General features: G+C 35.8%; 1 protein-coding gene across 1 annotated transcript in view; it reads left to right on the top strand.

The window, feature by feature from the left end:
* LOC144957662 (uncharacterized) overlaps window positions 1–16765 on the top strand; it is a 36158-nt gene extending 19393 nt beyond the window's left edge. Inside the window, 5 exon segments of the mRNA XM_078889006.1 lie at window positions 3113–3707; window positions 6797–6911; window positions 7499–7579; window positions 10107–10235; window positions 15144–16765. Coding sequence (XP_078745132.1) covers window positions 3113–3707; window positions 6797–6911; window positions 7499–7579; window positions 10107–10235; window positions 15144–16630 — 2407 coding nt within the window. The 3' untranslated portion in view covers window positions 16631–16765.
* The last annotated feature ends 642 nt before the right edge of the window (window positions 16766–17407 follow it).

The following is a 17407-nucleotide window of genomic DNA, read 5'->3' on the forward strand; positions in this document are numbered from 1 at the left end:
GGTGTAGGATCCGATAGTGATGTCGTTTCTTCTTCTCTTTACTAGCCTATCCTGCTTCTTTGGTTTGTGATTGTATTTTTGACAGGGGATATTTTTTTTTTCTGTAAATCTTCTGTCTGTTTGTTCTTGGTTATTTATAATTTAGCTTATGATATCTTTAGGTTATGATTTTGATTTACATTTGTACTATTTTTGTTAGATTGCTTGTTTTTTTTTGTTTCAGCGGTCTCTCATATAACCTCAATTGTGTTGGAAGAGACCTAAAGCAACAAACAAACAAATCTCTCTCTCTCTCTCTCTCTCTCTCTCTCTCTCTCTCTCTCTCTCTCTCTCTCTCTCTCTCTCTCTTCTCTCTCTCTCTCTCTCTCTCTCTCTCTCTCTCTCTCTCTCTCTCTCTCTCTCTCTCTCTCTCTCTCTCTCTCTCTCTCTCTCTCTCTCTCTCTCTCTCTCTCTCTCTCTCTCTCTCTCTCTCTCTCTCTCTCTCTCTCTCTCTCTCTCTCTCTCTCTCTCTCTCTCTCTCTCTCTCTCTCTCTCTCTCTCTCTCTCTCTCTCTCTCTCTCTCTCTCTCTCTCTCTCTCTCTCTCTCTCTCTCTCTCTCTCTCTCTCTCTCTCTCTCTCTCTCTCTCTCTCTCTCTCTCTCTCTCTCTCTCTCTCTCTCTCTCTCTCTCTCTCTCTCTCTCTCTCTCTCTCTCTCTCTCTCTCTCTCACACACACACACACACACACTCCTTTTCTCTCCCTCTCTCACTTCCCCCGAATACCTCCCCCTAATTCTCCTCTTTTTGAGGATCAGCCAGGGTGATGACCTAGTCTTCGATCCACAAAGCAAGTTTCTCTGTCATGCCCCCCACCCCCTCACCACCATCGCCATCACCATCATCATCATCATCATCATCATAATCACCACCATCACTTCACTTTTCCAACTCCAGAAAGTGCTATTTAGGGTAACAACTACTATATTAGGAAGGCAATTTTGTCACTGTAACAAGTGAAACAATTGCGCAGCAATTGCCTCCCATACATTATCTATTAAGAACAGCCAAGGTGGCAATGTAGTCTGTGTATACAAAGCAAGATGCCGGCAGAGAGCTGGCTCCTTTACCAATGCCATTAGTGAAGGAGGTAATGTGAATGCATTTGAATGGCAGATCTAGATGGGGTGAGAGAATGTGAATTATGGTATTTTAAAAACTGCATGAGTTGATGAAAAAGAAGGAAAATAAAAATACATTTTAAAATCATATTTAGAGTTTGGTTGGTGATGGATTAAAGTATTACAAATGTTTGGAAAGATGTTAGAGGGAGGAAAAAGCGAGAGATTATGCAACTCGTAAGAATATAAGAGTGCGGGCCGAGAAGAAGAGGGGGAGCAACAGCTCACAATTACTAGTAGCTGACGACAGACATAGTTCGATTGGATAATAGTATGGAATTGTATAAAATAGTGAATGCAAACGAAGGGAAAATAGCAAATGCGTCACTTTGTTGAAATAGAAAAAAATATGCCAGAAACAATATATGGATACATGAAGTGTTTGAAAAGACTACGAATCTTGAAAAATGGCAATCCATCCAAGCTGGTATTACTGGTATTGGGGACACCACTTTATTGGGATGAGTCCTTGGGAACGGAATTTTTTCTATATAAAAAGTCATACCTTTTCCAATTTCCAACCGCTTAATAGGGACAAAATTTGGCAATGGCCTACCCCATAAAAGAGCTTTTTTTTTTTTTGTTGTGTTCAATTTAAAACTGGTTCATAAAATGCAAATAACCAGACAGTCATCCGGATGTATGGATGTATGGTCTTACCTGTATCCCCAGTTAGTGTCTATCACGACAACCAATCAGGTGTGTTGTCAAATCATGTGTCATAGTCACTGAGATGTGAAAATAGAATTTACCTGTATTCCTTGGCAGTGTCATCGACTACCATCGTTATGCACATGGTCATGGGTCACCTGACCAATGGTGCGATGGATGAGGGATAGCTTTGTTTGATCAAGGCTGTCACCCCCAAATGGTTTGTTTGTTCAATGAGACGAATGGGTAGACAGATCATTCTTAATCCATTGCTTACTTATGCAACTGTTATGAGTGGCATATTCGTTAATCGTTTCGTGCAGTTAGATTTTGTCTCTCATTGTTAGATCAAATTAGCAGTCAAGTGGCCGCTGAAGTAACCCCAAATTAGTCGTCAAATAAGTCTCCCTGATTACTATGTGGGCTATGATAAATCTGAAAAATTGCCCAATTTCATTTCCACCGCTTAATTGGGATGATTTGTCTGGAACCGAGCCGTCCAAATAACTGGCTTGGGTTGTAACTCTAAATAAAACCATACAAATATATAAGTGCCATTAAAAAAGCAATTGTGAACGCTGTGAATGTAGCCTCTCACAAGCAGGCAACATTCGCAGCGTCTTGACCCAAGCCTGGCCTCATCTGGCAGGCTATGTTGATGGCATTGTGTAAGTAGCCAGTGCTTTCTTGTAGGTTACCCTTTGGACATTATAGCCATGACTTTGAAAAAATTTCTGATGTGTTTTTTATTTCTTTTGAGAGAGAGAAATACTAATACTGCGCTACTATTAAAGCCCTATAACAAGGAAGTGAATTTCTTTTTGAATTTTGAAAATCATTCCATTAATTAAAAAATGATGCATCTTCAAATTTGTCGTTGATTTGGATGACTTGCAGATAGGATTTTGAAAAACAAAACAACAAAACAGGGACTGTTTTCAGGATTTTTTTCATGCTTTTATCTCGCTTATAAGTGACATTAGAAAATGAAACTTGACAAATTTATGGCAAATTTATCAGAGGACACAATGGACACATCAAAAAAGTTCTAACATCTAAAGTTCTACAGCTGTATGGCTATGGTTAACCATAACTATAAATTCATCCAAAATTATGATTTGGAACATTTGCGAAATGTAATTTTGTAAAAACAAACCATACAAATGATATCAAAGTTGGTATCTCAATTATTGTCAACCTGATAGTTGTTTTAGATTCCTGTCAAACTCATAGATTCTATATTAAAACAGCCTCTCATTTTCCATTATCTCAACATTTCTTGTGGTGCTGTGTTTCTTTTTTCAGTGTTCCTCCTTACACCCTGTACAGAGAAGTAATGATGGAAGGGCCTTGTAAAATCAAAATGGAAAAAAACGTAAAGCTTTCACATGAAGATTTCAGACATTTGAATGTCGGATTGGACGATTTAAAGACAGAGAGTTCCTTCCCATCATTTACTACTGTTGAAGATCTAGTGGAAACTGAAAGGTCATCGGAGACCGCATGTCAGTCTTCTGATGTCAGTGTTAAACTTGAATTGAAAGATGCTGAAAATATACCAGAGTCCCGTTCGAAGTCCGTGAATGTCAATGTTAAACATGAAGATGAAGACGTCAAGGCAGAGAACCTTTCACATACGACTGATGTCAATGAAAAACCTGAAGATGAAGACGTCAAGACAGAGAACCTTTCACATACGACTGATGTCAATGAAAAACCTGAAGATGAAGGCATCAAGGAAGAGAACTCTTCCTACACTTGTTCACAATTCACTGATGATAGTGTTAAACTTGAAGGTGAAGATTCACAGAGCCTTGATATTGGGGATAACGTTAAACTTGAATCCAAAATGACAACAGAGATTTCATCTGTGACATCATCACTTGGGACACAACTTCAGGTGAGATATTCCTTTCTACTTCCATGTGGCCTCTGATGATAATGATGATGATGATTGTAATTATGGCAACAATGAGATTATGATGATAATGATAATAACATAAAAATAACAAAGATTGATAACCAGTCGTTGTCCTTGTTTAGATTGTTATCCCAAAAGAACACAAAAGTCTCCAAAACATTTTGTGACTTTTCCTTGTCCTGGCCTATATCCCAGAAGAATACAAAAGTCTCCAAAACATTTTGTGACTTTTCCTAGTCCTGGCCTATATCCCAGAAGAACACAAAAGTCTCCAAAACATTTTGTGACTTTTCCTTGTCCTCGCCTATATCCCAGAAGAACACAAAAGTCTCCAAAACATTTTGTGACTTTTCCTTGTCCTGGCCTATATCCCAAAAGAACACAAAAGTCTCCAAAACATTTTGTGACTTTTCCTTGTCATGGCCTATATCCCAGAAAAACAAAGAGTCTCCAAAACATTTTGTGACTTTTCCTTGTCATGGCCTATATCCCAAAAGAACACAAAAGTCTCCAAAACATTTTGTGACTTTTCCTTGTCCTGGCCTATATCCCAGAAGAACACAAAAGTCTCCAAAACATTTTGTGACTTTTCCTTGTCTTGGCCTATATCCCAGAAGAACACAAAAGTTTCCAAAACATTTTGTGACTTTTCCTTGTCCTGGCCTATATCCCAGAAGAACACAAAAGTCTCCAAAACATTTTGTGACTTTTCCTTGTCCTGGCCTATATCCCAGAAGAACACAAAAGTCTCCAAAACATTTTGTGACTTTTCCTTGTCCTGGCCTATATCCCAGAAGAACACAAAAGTCTCCAAAACATTTTGTGACTTTTCCTTGTCCTGGCCTATATCCAGAAGAACACAAAAGTCTCCAAAACATTTTGTGACTTTTCCTTGTCCTGGCCTATATCCCAAAAGAACACAAAAGTCTCCAAAACATTTTGTGACTTTTCCTTGTCCTGGCCTATATCCCAGAAGAACACAAAAGTCTCCAAAACATTTTGTGACTTTTCCTTGTCCTGGCCTATATCCCAGAAGAACACAAAAGTCTCCAAAACATTTTGTGACGTTTCCTTGTCCTGGCCTATATCCCAGAAGAACACAAAAGTCTCCAAAACATTTTGTGACTTTTCCTTGTCCTGGCCTATATCCCAGAAGAACACAAAAGTCTCCAAAACATTTTGTGACTTTTCCTCGTCCTGGCCTATATCCCAGAAGAACACAAAAGTCTCCAAAACATTTGGTGACTTTTCCTTGTCCTGGCCTATATCCCAAAAGAACACAAAAGTCTCCAAAACATTTTGTGACTTTTCCTTGTCCTGGCCTATATCCCAGAAGAACACAAAAGTCTCCAAAACATTTTGTGACTTTTCCTTGTCCTGGCCTATATCCCAGAAGAACACAAAAGTCTCCAAAACATTTTGTGACTTTTCCTTGTCCTGGTCTATATCCCAAAAGAACACAAAAGTCTCCAAAACATTGTGACTTTTCCTTGTCATGGCCTATATCCCAAAAGAACACAAAAGTCACCAAAACATTTTGTGACTTTTCCTTGTCCTGGTCTATATCCCAAAAGAACACAAAAGTCTCCAAAACATTTTGTGACTTTTCCTTGTCATGGCCTATATCCCAAAAGAACACAAAAGTCTCCAAAACATTTTGTGACTTTTCCTTGTCCTGGCCTATATCCCAAAAGAACACTAAAGTCTCCAATACATTTTGTGACTTTTCATTGTCATGGCCTATATCCCAAAAGAACACAAAAGTCTCCAAACATTTTGTGACTTTTCCTTGTCCTGGCCTATATCCCAAAAGAGCACAAAAGTCTCCAAAACATTTTGTGAGTTTTCCTTGTCCTGGCCTATATCCCAAAAGAACACAAGTCTCCAAAACATTTTGTGACTTTTCCTTGTCCTGGCCTATATCCCAAAAGAACACAAAAGTCTCCAAAACATTTTGTGACTTTTCCTTGTCCTGGCCTATATTCCAAAAGAACACAAAAGTCTCCAAAACATTTTGTGAGTTTTCCTTGTCCTGGCCTATATTCCAAAAGAACACAAAAGTCTCCAAAACATTTTGTGACTTTTCCTTGTCCTGGCCTATATCCCAAAAGAACCCAAAAGTCTCCAAAACATTTTGTGACTTTTCCTTGTCCTGGCCTATATCCCAGAAGAACACAAAAGTCTCCATAACATTTCGTGACTTTTCCTTGTCCTGGCCTATATCGCAGAAGAACACAAAAGTCTCCAAACATTTTGTGACTTTTCCTTGTCCTGGTCTATATCCCAAAAGAACACAAAAGTCTCCAAAACATTTTGTGACTTTTCCTTGTCCTGGCCTATATCCCAAAAGAACACAAAAGTCTCCAAAACATTTTGTGACTTTTCCTTGTCCTGGCCTATATTCCAAAAGAACACAAAAGTCTCCAAAACATTTTGTGAGTTTTCCTTGTCCTGGCCTATATTCCAAAAGAACACAAAAGTCTCCAAAACATTTTGTGACTTTTCCTTGTCCTGGCCTATATCCCAAAAGAACACAAAAGTCTCCAAAACATTTTGTGACTTTTCCTTGTCCTGGCCTATATCCCAGAAGAACACAAAAGTCTCCAAAACATTTTGTGACTTTTCCTTGTCCTGGCCTATATCCCAAAAGAACACAAAAGTCTCCAAAACATTTTGTGACTTTTCCTTGTCCTGGCCTATATCCCAGAAGAACACAAAAGTCTCCAAAACATTTTGTGACTTTTCCTTGTCGTGGCCTATATCCCAGAAGAACACAAAAGTCTCCAAAACATTTTGTGACTTTTCCTTGTCCTGGCCTCTATCACAGAAGAACACAAAAGTCTCCAAAACATTTTGTGACTTTTCCTTGTCCTGGCCTATCTGACCAGTTGATTACTATTTTTGTAAATAAATTTTAAATGGAGGAATGAAGTTAACACTGACAAGTTTTCTTTATTTTGTTTGTATCAAGTTGTGTAGTGCCAGTGGCTGTTCAACCTTGATATAAAATCTCTACCTTTATTGTTTCGTTTTATTCCATTCTTTCTTTCTCTTCTTTTTTTTTCCAGGAACCCTGCAATGTCAACAAAGGTGATCAGAGTTATAAAACAATTTGTGAGGAGCCTGTTCCTTACAATGGTTTGGGTTCAGAGGTCACGTCTGTGGTCTTGGAGACTAAACAAGGTACAGTCTATAACAATATTATTGTCATTACCAATGCCTAATGAATTAATACTAGTTTTGAACGTAGCTATATTATGAAATAAAGTGATAGAGGATAGGGAAATGATTAGCAGACTTACTGATTTCAGGTGTGGGGTCTTTACAGCTGTGTTGTGTTTAGGTAGATCGTATCTAGATCTACATCCACGTCTCTGCCTTTGCCCAAATGGTTACAGTTTTATGCCTTTCTCTCTGCCTTTGCCCAAATGTTTACAGTTTTATACCTTTCTCTTAGTCAGTCAAATGGTAGGCCTTGCCAGCATAAAATGTTTTGATATTTTGGAATTAAGTCAAGTAAATACATTTTTGGGATAACAATTAGTAACAGGTGTTGACTTAATTGATCCCATTCAGTCTTTTTGGTACATTCTTATTTATTTATTTGCTTCTTCTTCTTCTTCTTCTTCTTCTTATTATTATTATTATGATTATTATTATTATTATTATTATTATTATTATTATTATTATTATTATTATTATTATTATTATTATTATTATTATTATTATTATTATTATTATTATTATGAATATTATTATTATTCCAACAGAATCACAGACTTTAAATACCGAGAATGAGAATCAGAAACAATCGAGTTTTAGGACTCAAGTATGGGACGTTCTGGAGAAAAGTGAGTTGATTTTAACAGCAAAGGAAAATTACACAGGAGAGAAGGAAATATTTCTTTTTTATTGTTATATAATTCTAAATGGAACGGTTTTAGAGCATCATCATCAAAAGGATTTATAGAAAGATTTTTTTAAATTAATCCCTGTCAAAACATGTCCCTTGGAAGAGGAATAATAAATGAAGGATCATCATTTCTGCCACGGTCACTGACATTTTTTCATATGTTACTATGGCACAAATTGTAAAGGCGTATAATTGTAAAAAAGTGCTTGACAAAATGTTAGAAAAACAAGTGAAAGGAAGCTCTGTATCACTTTTTGGAAATGATCTGGGTTTGATGCTTTGGTCCTGTTTCTGGTGTCTGGTGTTTTTGTTTTCATTTATTTTTCTGGAGAAAGAAACTGAGCCCTATCATTGGATTAGGAGTTGAGGCTTTGATTATCTTAGTCATTATTTTCTCGATAAAAAGCAAAAAACAAAAAAAAAAAAAAACGGAACAAAACTAATCATCCAAACAAAGATAAACCCCCAAAATATAAGACTTTAGATGAATAAATTTTATTTATTGTTTAGGGCTAGCCAATCGCGATTAATTATTACGATCAGAGGGACAATTATGCCAGAAATGATAAAATATTGCATTCAAAATAAGTAGATATATTTGAGTAACCGCCTTTCCCTACATCCCTCCTCTGATTTGCAATGAAGACAATGAACCATAATAATAATAATAATAATAATAATAATGAAAATAATAATAATAATAATAATAATAATAATGAAAATAATAATAATAATAATAATAATAATAATAATAATAATAATAATGATGATGATGATGATGATGATGATGATGACGACGACGGATGATGAAGATGATAATAATAATAATTATGCACAACACAGATAATTTATTCATTGGTTTGATTGATCTTGCTATGATAGCTTAGTCTATAGTGAGACAATGATCGTTTGTCAATCGAGTTGGATGCGGTTGCTCTATCCACAATTCAGATACTGTTCCAACTTGAAAACGAAAATGAGATTTCGGATAGCCTTAATCAGCGCTAACAGTATCTAAGTGGTTTCGTCAAAGTTACTGCTTGTTTCTGAAAACAGGGCAAGTCATTTCATTGCAGTTAACCACAAACGTACAGTGCAACCCCGATGTAATGACATCCGTTATAGCGACATTCCCTGTATAACGACATGGTACTCAGGTCCCATTTTATTTTACTATATATCATTAGTAATAAAAACCCCTCTATAGCGACGTACATTTCAGCAAAACCCCTGTATAACGACATTTCTGGTCCGACAAACCTTGAAGGTGTTTGTCTACCATGAAATTGTTCGTAACTATTACAAGTGGTATCTTCCATTCTATGTATGTTGTCTACTCGTAATAAGGCCAGAGCTAGTTCTTATTGTAGCCAAGAAAACGCTTCTTTTTCAGCCAATCAATAGTCACATTTGTACAACACCGCAGCCATTCAGAAGGCTCGCCTTTCACCAATCAAAAGGCTCGCCTTTCACCCAATGAATGCCTGTGACAGGTCAACACTGGACTGTTTATAAATCCTTTGTCCACTCTCCATTCATTGCCGGTCCCAAGCCCGGATAAACTACAGAGGGAAAATGAAAAAGTATACATTCACTACACAAGACCCAAAACACCTCCTGATATACACACATAGGAAATCTCTCTGTAACGACATCCCTCTATAACGACACGTTTTCCCGGTCCCGACGATGTCGTTATATCGAGGTTGCACTGTACAGTATGTGAGCCGACGTGAACAGATACTGTGCTTTTGTGAAAACGGACGAGGCATTTGCATTAGCAGTTAACCATTGGCAAACAGTATGTGAGATGTTGTTATAGGATACTGTCTTTTCTTGGTTACAGGTAGAGCTATTTGCTTGGCTTTAACCAAGAACAGTATCTCAAAATATTACGCTATTATTTAATGTTAGAAGACTTCCAATGTGTCGATTGTGGCAAAAACAGTTGGATCTTGGTCAGCCAGATTCTGTCCTTTTGTTGGTTTGGGCAGAATTGACCAGAAGATGCATACTCAATGTAGGTACCAAATGTATCCAAAGAAAGACAGGATTGATCTAAACTAAAATAAAGCAAGTTATATCCAACCTACACTGTCATTTTGCTTATTTTACAGCTATAGAAAAATATGGAGATAACACTTAAATGTCATTTAATGAAATTGTTTGTGAATCACATCAGCCAATAGGCATAAAGTTTTCCATACAGATTAAATACAAGTAACAAAAATATCTATGAGAAAAAAAACGTTCTTCTTAAAAGATGAGATTTGTAGATATAGCCATAAAATATAAATAAAATAAACTTCATAACATTACGAGCTATCTTTGTTTCAAAATGATCAATTCAGGTTTTAAATATTTCTATGACCAATAAATGTGGCTGCAAAGACCCCCCCCCCCCCCCCCCCCCCTTTTTTTTTTTTTTAATTTTTTATTAAAATTTCTTTGTGCATCTATTTCAGCTGGCTATGCAAGTCTGGCTACAGAATCGATTGTGACTCAAATGGTAGAGATGTTGATGAATGACACACTGGAAACAGAGGAACAGCTTGCAGCACTTCTGGGAGTCCAACCTGACTCACAATCCAATGGTGAAAATTTCAAATTTGATAATTTAATCAAGACATGCGTCAAGTGTTAGAGATCAACTGGCCATTGACCACTCATGGCAACTGGATCAACCAGCCATTGGGCTGTGAGTGGTTCATGAAATTACCTATTTTCCCTGGAGGAAAGAAAAAGATCACATAAACCTCTTTACGTCCCAAAAGTCATATTGTCAATCCATTAAATTTGTTTTCATAATAAAAAAGCTGGGTTACTAGTGCTGTGTAATACATCATAATATTTGTGGTCCCATTAATTTATCTACACCACTAACCAGGACTTTTTCATGATTTCCTCTAATTTAAAGATTTCTTGTACAGACAAAATTAGATCAAAAATTCTTCAAAGTAGCAACGGGCAATAACAATTGCTTGCTACCCTTTTGATGGAATGCAAAAATTCTTCCAGACTTTGGGCTTGAAATTAAATAGCCTGACACCCTTAAATCGTATATATTGAAGATGGTTGAAAACTGAAACCAATGATCAATGACCAAAGCTTGAAAATAAATAGCCTGACACCCCGAAATATTGTGTTGAAGATGATTTGAAAACTGAAAGGGGTGATTAGTGTCCTAGGGCTTGAAGTTAAATAGCCTGACATCTGAGATAGTGTGTTGGAGATGATTTGAAAACTGAATTTTTAAATTTATTATTTTAAAATTTATTCATTCATTATTTATTTATTTCTTGTTTATACTTTTTACTATTATTATTGTTTCATTATCTCACATTCATCATAAATGTCATCGTGTTATGTGGACTAAGGGAAATTTATTATTCTAAAACTGAAGCTTTTATTCTGTGTTTTCATTGAATTTACCTTTGGCTTGTCTGGTACTGTGCGAGATCAGTTCAGGTCATATCTGAGAAATTGTGAATAAATAATTGTAGTGGATGAGTATTGATCTGAGGAGATTACTCTTGACTGTGGAGTTTCCCAGGGTTCAGTACTGGATCTGGTTCTTTTTGTTTTCTATTTCAGCCATCTGTCTAAAATCAGAATTTTCTGCCCATCTTATGAGCTGATAAAAAGTTATACTGCATCTCTGGTACAAGACATTTGTATAGATCGTTAGCCACTAGCGAGAAATGCATTGAAAGCATTAAAGAAATGTGAATGAGTGAGAAAAGACTAAAATTAATAATTGATTAGACAGCAAGAGTATTTGTGGGGTACAAGAAGCATGAAAGCAAATAATGTTGATGATGGCTGACACTTCCCACGGAATTATTGACAAAGTCAAAGACTTGTGTACACATTTAGACTCTTGACAGTCGTTGGAGCAACAGATTAAAACTGTGGTGAAATCTATGGGTTTTTTTTTCTAGAAACAATTGGATCCATTCGACTGTGCATATGTGAGGATGTGACTGTTACAGGTTGTTTTGTAAAGGGGTTCAAGATAACCGCTTTGTCAAAAGCCAGCAGACAAATGCGGCCCATAACATAATAAAGAAGGAACTACAGATAGAAATAGAATTTTCCGGGCTCAAATCATAAGATTGTGATGAACCAAGATGGAGAGAAGAAGAGAAATAGAGATAGACAGAAAGAGAATCATCGAGATGGGACAACTCCTGTGAGAGTACACCTATCTAGGAGTACATGAGTAGGTGACATGAACAGATAGTTAACTAAACTGCACTAAAGGAATAAAGCAAAAGTATAATAACAATTAAAACATTTGTTACAAAACTAGGATTGACCTAACCATCCACTCAACCAAGGTCTGTAGGTCAGGCAACTCTGTCCATAGTTGAGGACAACTCTAGATTACGTTAGGGGATGAGATATAATAATTACGTATCTCTCGTAGACCATAACAGTGACCAAGCAATAAACACTTGTTAGTATTAGTAATAGTAATTTAAAAAGTTGGCTTTTATATGTTGTGATACATTCAAAGTCACAATGATCATCTTCAAATGTGCTGGAACTAAAGCTGATTATTTAGCACCATTTGGACTAACCTCTGTCATCTTAAACTTGTTAGTATTAGTAATTATAATTTAAAATATTGTTGTGATTCAATCAAAGTCACAATGATGACCTCCAAGCCGGTGCACAGATGCTTAGGTCACCGGAGATCCAACTACTAAAAGAGTCAAAAACATGGCTTACTAATTTTGGCGATAGATCTTTCTATAAAGCAGGACCTACCATTTGGAACTCGCTTCCTTTGTCAGTAAGGCTCACAAGCAGCATAGAAAATTTTAAGAAAAATCGGAAAACTCGTCTTTTGTTGGCATTTAAATTTTTGTCTTGATGAGTACATTTTTCGTTTTATTTTTTGATTCCATTTTGTTGAATGTCAATTTCATTTTGTAAAACTTGCATAGCTAATGTGTGCGGCTGTTGTGTGTGTCTGTTTGGCTCTGTACAAGTGTGTTTATGGTTTGATAAGTATATTGTAAAGCGCTTTGAGGCTTCGACATTTACTGGGTGGGGTTCCCTACCTCCACACTGGGCAGGGAGGTACTTACCGTGTCTTCTATCCCCGTATATTTGTTTTCCAACTTGCTTTCTGTCTTTGTCTTGGTGTGAGATTGCTCGGTTTTGTCCCGACCCTGGCCGGAGTCCTTGACTGGGAGGGAAACAGTCAAATGCATAGTTATTGTTTTGGGAGATGATATTTTTTTTCCCTTGTAACTCATCTCTCTGTTATGTGTTATTATATTTGTTATTTTTAATGTATAATGCAAGCATTTGAGTGTATTCCTCTTTGTTGGATTTTGTGCTTGTGTCTGGATGAGACTTATAGGTGATCTCAAACTAAGTGCATTGGTGGTATGCTCTTGGAATCTACATCTGATCCCAATTTGTTCCCAGTTCCCATGTGTCTTACTTTTTCGTGGGTGCTTTAACTCTTTAGTTGCCACGGTCGCCGCACGGCGACCAAAAAAAAAGGTCGCTGAGTTGCCACGGTCGCTCTACGGCGACGAGTCAATGACAGCTATTATCGAGGCGAATAATTAATTCTACGAGCAGTAATTATACTGCTGAACTGCCATACATCTCACTGACGGCTATTGACAGCATTTTCTCGTGCATTCATGATTTAAATTCGATTTTTACATTGTTTTTTTTTCGTAAATTTCCGTTGCCAAGGCTTTGTTTGTATTCCACGAGGGAATCAGATGAAGAGATTGATGTATATAGATATGATAGTGACTCAGGAGATAAATTTTTATCAGAATTGGAGGTTACGGACATTGAATCTAGTTCGAGGAGTGACGAGGGAGGGTCAGACAGTTATTTTAGTGATGTTCCTGGGGATCGTGGGGATAATTTACAGAATGTAAACAGAAGGGGGCGTGGCACAAATGCTCGAGATGATGGTAACCAATGGATATGGAATGTATTGACACATGAAGAGACTCATAATCCAGCTGAATGGCTCATTGAGGGTGAAAACAATTCTGGAGCAAGGAATGTTGGGTTTAATGAAGAAAAGGTTATGCCTGTGAAGTATTTTCAGCTTTTTTCCCCGATGTTTTGGGAGAGGAAATATGTTACTTATTTTTTCTCCCTCCCACCCCCCACACAAAGAAGAAAAAAACCCACAGTAAATGAAGAGATATCAATATGATATTTTCTGTACTTTTTGTTCAATCATTACTCAATAACATACAACAATAAAAAACACTTTTTATTCATATATGGTGGAGATACAGGCCCATAAACACAGAAATACATGAAAAATGAATATTAATTAGATATCCAAGATGGCCGCCAAGGTCATGTGACCTAATTTGCATATCACATTAAGTCAAACTGTACCCTCATCTATTCTTATATACCTATGAAAATATGAAGTATGTGTGATGATTACTTTTTTTTAGTGATTTTTTTTCTGAAAGCACACAATTTTCGTCCATTTTGGCCAAAAGGCTTGGCAACTGGGATTTCTTTTACTGCCAGGATGCTTGGCAACTAAAGAGTTAATTGTAATTCTAGAACTTTTTACTATCCCATTTTTTTCCTTTTTACTGGCGCTGATATGACCTTAATGTGTTGCAAGGGCCGTAAAACCCTTTAAAACAATTAAAACAAACTTCGACATTTAGTGCTAAAGAAGAACACTATTATTATTATTATTATTATTATTATTATTATTATTATTATTATTATTATTATTATCATTATCATTATCATTATCATTATTATTATTATTATTATTATTATTATTATTATTATTATTATTATTATTATCATTATTATTATTATCATTATTATTATTATCATTATTATTATTATTATTATTATTATTATTATTATTATTATTATTATTATCATTATTATCATTATTATTATTATCATTATTATTATTATTATTATCATTATTATCATTATTATTATTATTATTATTATTATTATTATTATTATTATTATTATTATTATTATTATTTATGTATTTGCGTGACTTTATGCCGCATTTGGTTCTTAAATTGCTGGGTAGAATTTTTCAGTCTGGTACTTTGTTGGACACCCTGTTATCATTATCTTATTCATCATCATCATCATTGTTGTTATTTTGATCACGATTTATTTATATATTTATTTTTGTACAGGTCTAATTTTCAGTATGAACAATTACCTAAATATTGTATTTCATGCTGCCATATCCTTTGACAATAGAGTTTGTGTAATGATATTTATGATTTTAAATTGACACATTTATCTTTTGATTTTTAAGCTCGAGATTTGATCAATCTCAGCATGTGGACGTTCTCAATCGTAGCTAACCTATCTTTTGGTTTTACTGATGTTGTTGACATCTAGAAATCAACAGTCTATGTTATTTATACCTACAATGCATTTCTTTCAATGGGGATAATTTATCACTTCCATATTTTCTCAAAGTAAGAATTCTTTTTTCCATTTTACAGATAGCAACGATGTTGACGGCTGTGACCAGTCTTTGAACAATGAAGACTTTCAAGTTGAAATTGATGTAGATGAATATACAGACAGTTGTGTGGAATGGCACAAGCCTGGCACTGAGGTCCAAACCAATCATGATATACCTTTTGAACAACTTTCTACAAATTACGATGGACCAGAAGCTGATTCTATTGAAATGGATGAGAAATCTCATGATTCTTGTTACAAAAATGTTTCTAGTAATAGAAATTCAATTTTCAAGTCATCCATTGATGCTCAAAATGAAGAAAAGAACCATGAGAATTCTAAAATTAAGTCTAATATAGGTTTTATTTGTTGGAAGGTATTTTTTCGTAGATCAAACTTAAGCCATACTAGAAGTCACACCGGAGAAATACCATTCAAATGTCCAACCTGTGAAAAGGCTTTTATCTCGAAAGATAAATTACAAGCACATATCAGTACTCACACAGGAGAAAAACCATTCAAGTGTCTGACTTGTGGAAAGGCGTTTCTTAATGTGTCAAGTTTAAATAGACACATCAAAATTCATACAGGAGAAAGACCATTCAAATGTCTGACCTGCGGGAAGGCATTTGCTTATAGTGAATCTTTAAAATATCACATCAGAACTCATACAGGAGAAAAACCATTCACTTGTCTAACCTGTGGAAAGGCATTTACCACGAAAACAAGTTTACAACGACACATTATAATTCATACAGGAGAAAAAACATTCAAATGTCTGACCTGCGGAAAGGCATTTCCTAAAAGGTCAGATTTAAATCGACACATCAAAACTCATACTCAAACAGGAGAAAGACCATTGGAATGTCTGACCTGTGGAAAGAAATATACAAAGAAGTGGCATTTACATCAACACATCAAAACTCATTCGGGAGAAAGACCATTCAAATGTCAAACTTGTGGAAAGGCATTTGCCCAAAGTTATAATTTAGAAATACACATCAGAACTCATACAGGAGAAAGACCATTCAAATGTCTAACTTGTGGAAAGGCATTTGTCAACAGTTCTCAATTAAAAGTACACATCACAACTCATACAGGAGAAAAACCATTCAAATGTCTAACTTGTGGAAAGGCATTTGTCAACAGTTCTCAATTAAAAGTGCACATCATAACTCATACAGGAGAAAGACCATTCAAATGTCTAACTTGTGGAAAGGCATTTGGCACCAGTTCTCATTTAAAAGTACACAACTTAACTCATACAGGAGAAAAACCATTCAAATGTCTAACTTGTGGAAAGACATTTGTCAACAGTTCTCATTTAAAAGTACACATCACAACTCATACAGGAGAAAAACCATTCAATTGTCTTACCTGTGGAAAGGCATTTCCCACGAAACAAAGATTACAACGACACATCAAAACTCATACAGGAGAAAAACCAGTCGAATGTCTGACCTGTGGAAAGAAATATACAAAGAACTCGCTTTTACAACGACACATCAAAACTCATTCGGGATAAAGACTAATCAAGTGTCTGACCTGTGAAAAGGTATTTACTCAGAATGGATATTTAAATCAACGCATCAAAACTCATACAGGAGAAAGACCATTCAAATGCCTGACCTGTGGAAGGAAATATATAAAGAACACACATTTACAACGACACCTCAAAACTCATTAGAGATAAAGACAAAGACCATTCAATTATCTGACCTGTGGAAAGGAATTTATAAAGAACACATATTTACAACGAGACATCAAAACTCATTAGAGATAAAGACCATTCAAATGTCTGACCTGTGGAAATGAATTAATAAAGAACACATATTTACAACGACACATCAAAATTCATTAGAGATAAAGATGTCTGACCTGTCAAAAGGCATAAAATTACTGATGGTTCATATTTGAAATGACACATCAGAATTCATATTTGAGAAAAACAATTTTAATGTTTGACCTGTGGCAAGGCATTTACCAGAATTCCAAAATTATTTCCTTCATTGATTAAGTAATTGTTTCACGACATCCACAAACGGTTTTACGGTTTCAACTTTTAACTAAAGTGAGTTTTGGCCCCACACACTGTCGGTGGAGAGGGGGGGAGAGAGAGATGGAGCTGAGCAGGTTGCTCAGTTACCACTGAGCAGGTTGCCTGTGTTAAATTGTGAGTCATGCTCAGGATCTGTAGGGCTGATTGTTTCCAGTGTCAAGCAACACCAATTTCCCCTCTCATGTTATCCAGTGTGTCATGTATGACATGGTGGTGTTTGGGTTGTTTGTCTATGCCAGGAAA

The sequence above is a fragment of the Berghia stephanieae genome, chromosome 12 (assembly GCF_034508935.2).
Source record: "Berghia stephanieae isolate SIO BIC M18660-M18661 chromosome 12, UCSD_Bste_1.3, whole genome shotgun sequence".
NCBI lineage: Eukaryota > Metazoa > Mollusca > Gastropoda > Nudibranchia > Aeolidiidae > Berghia > Berghia stephanieae.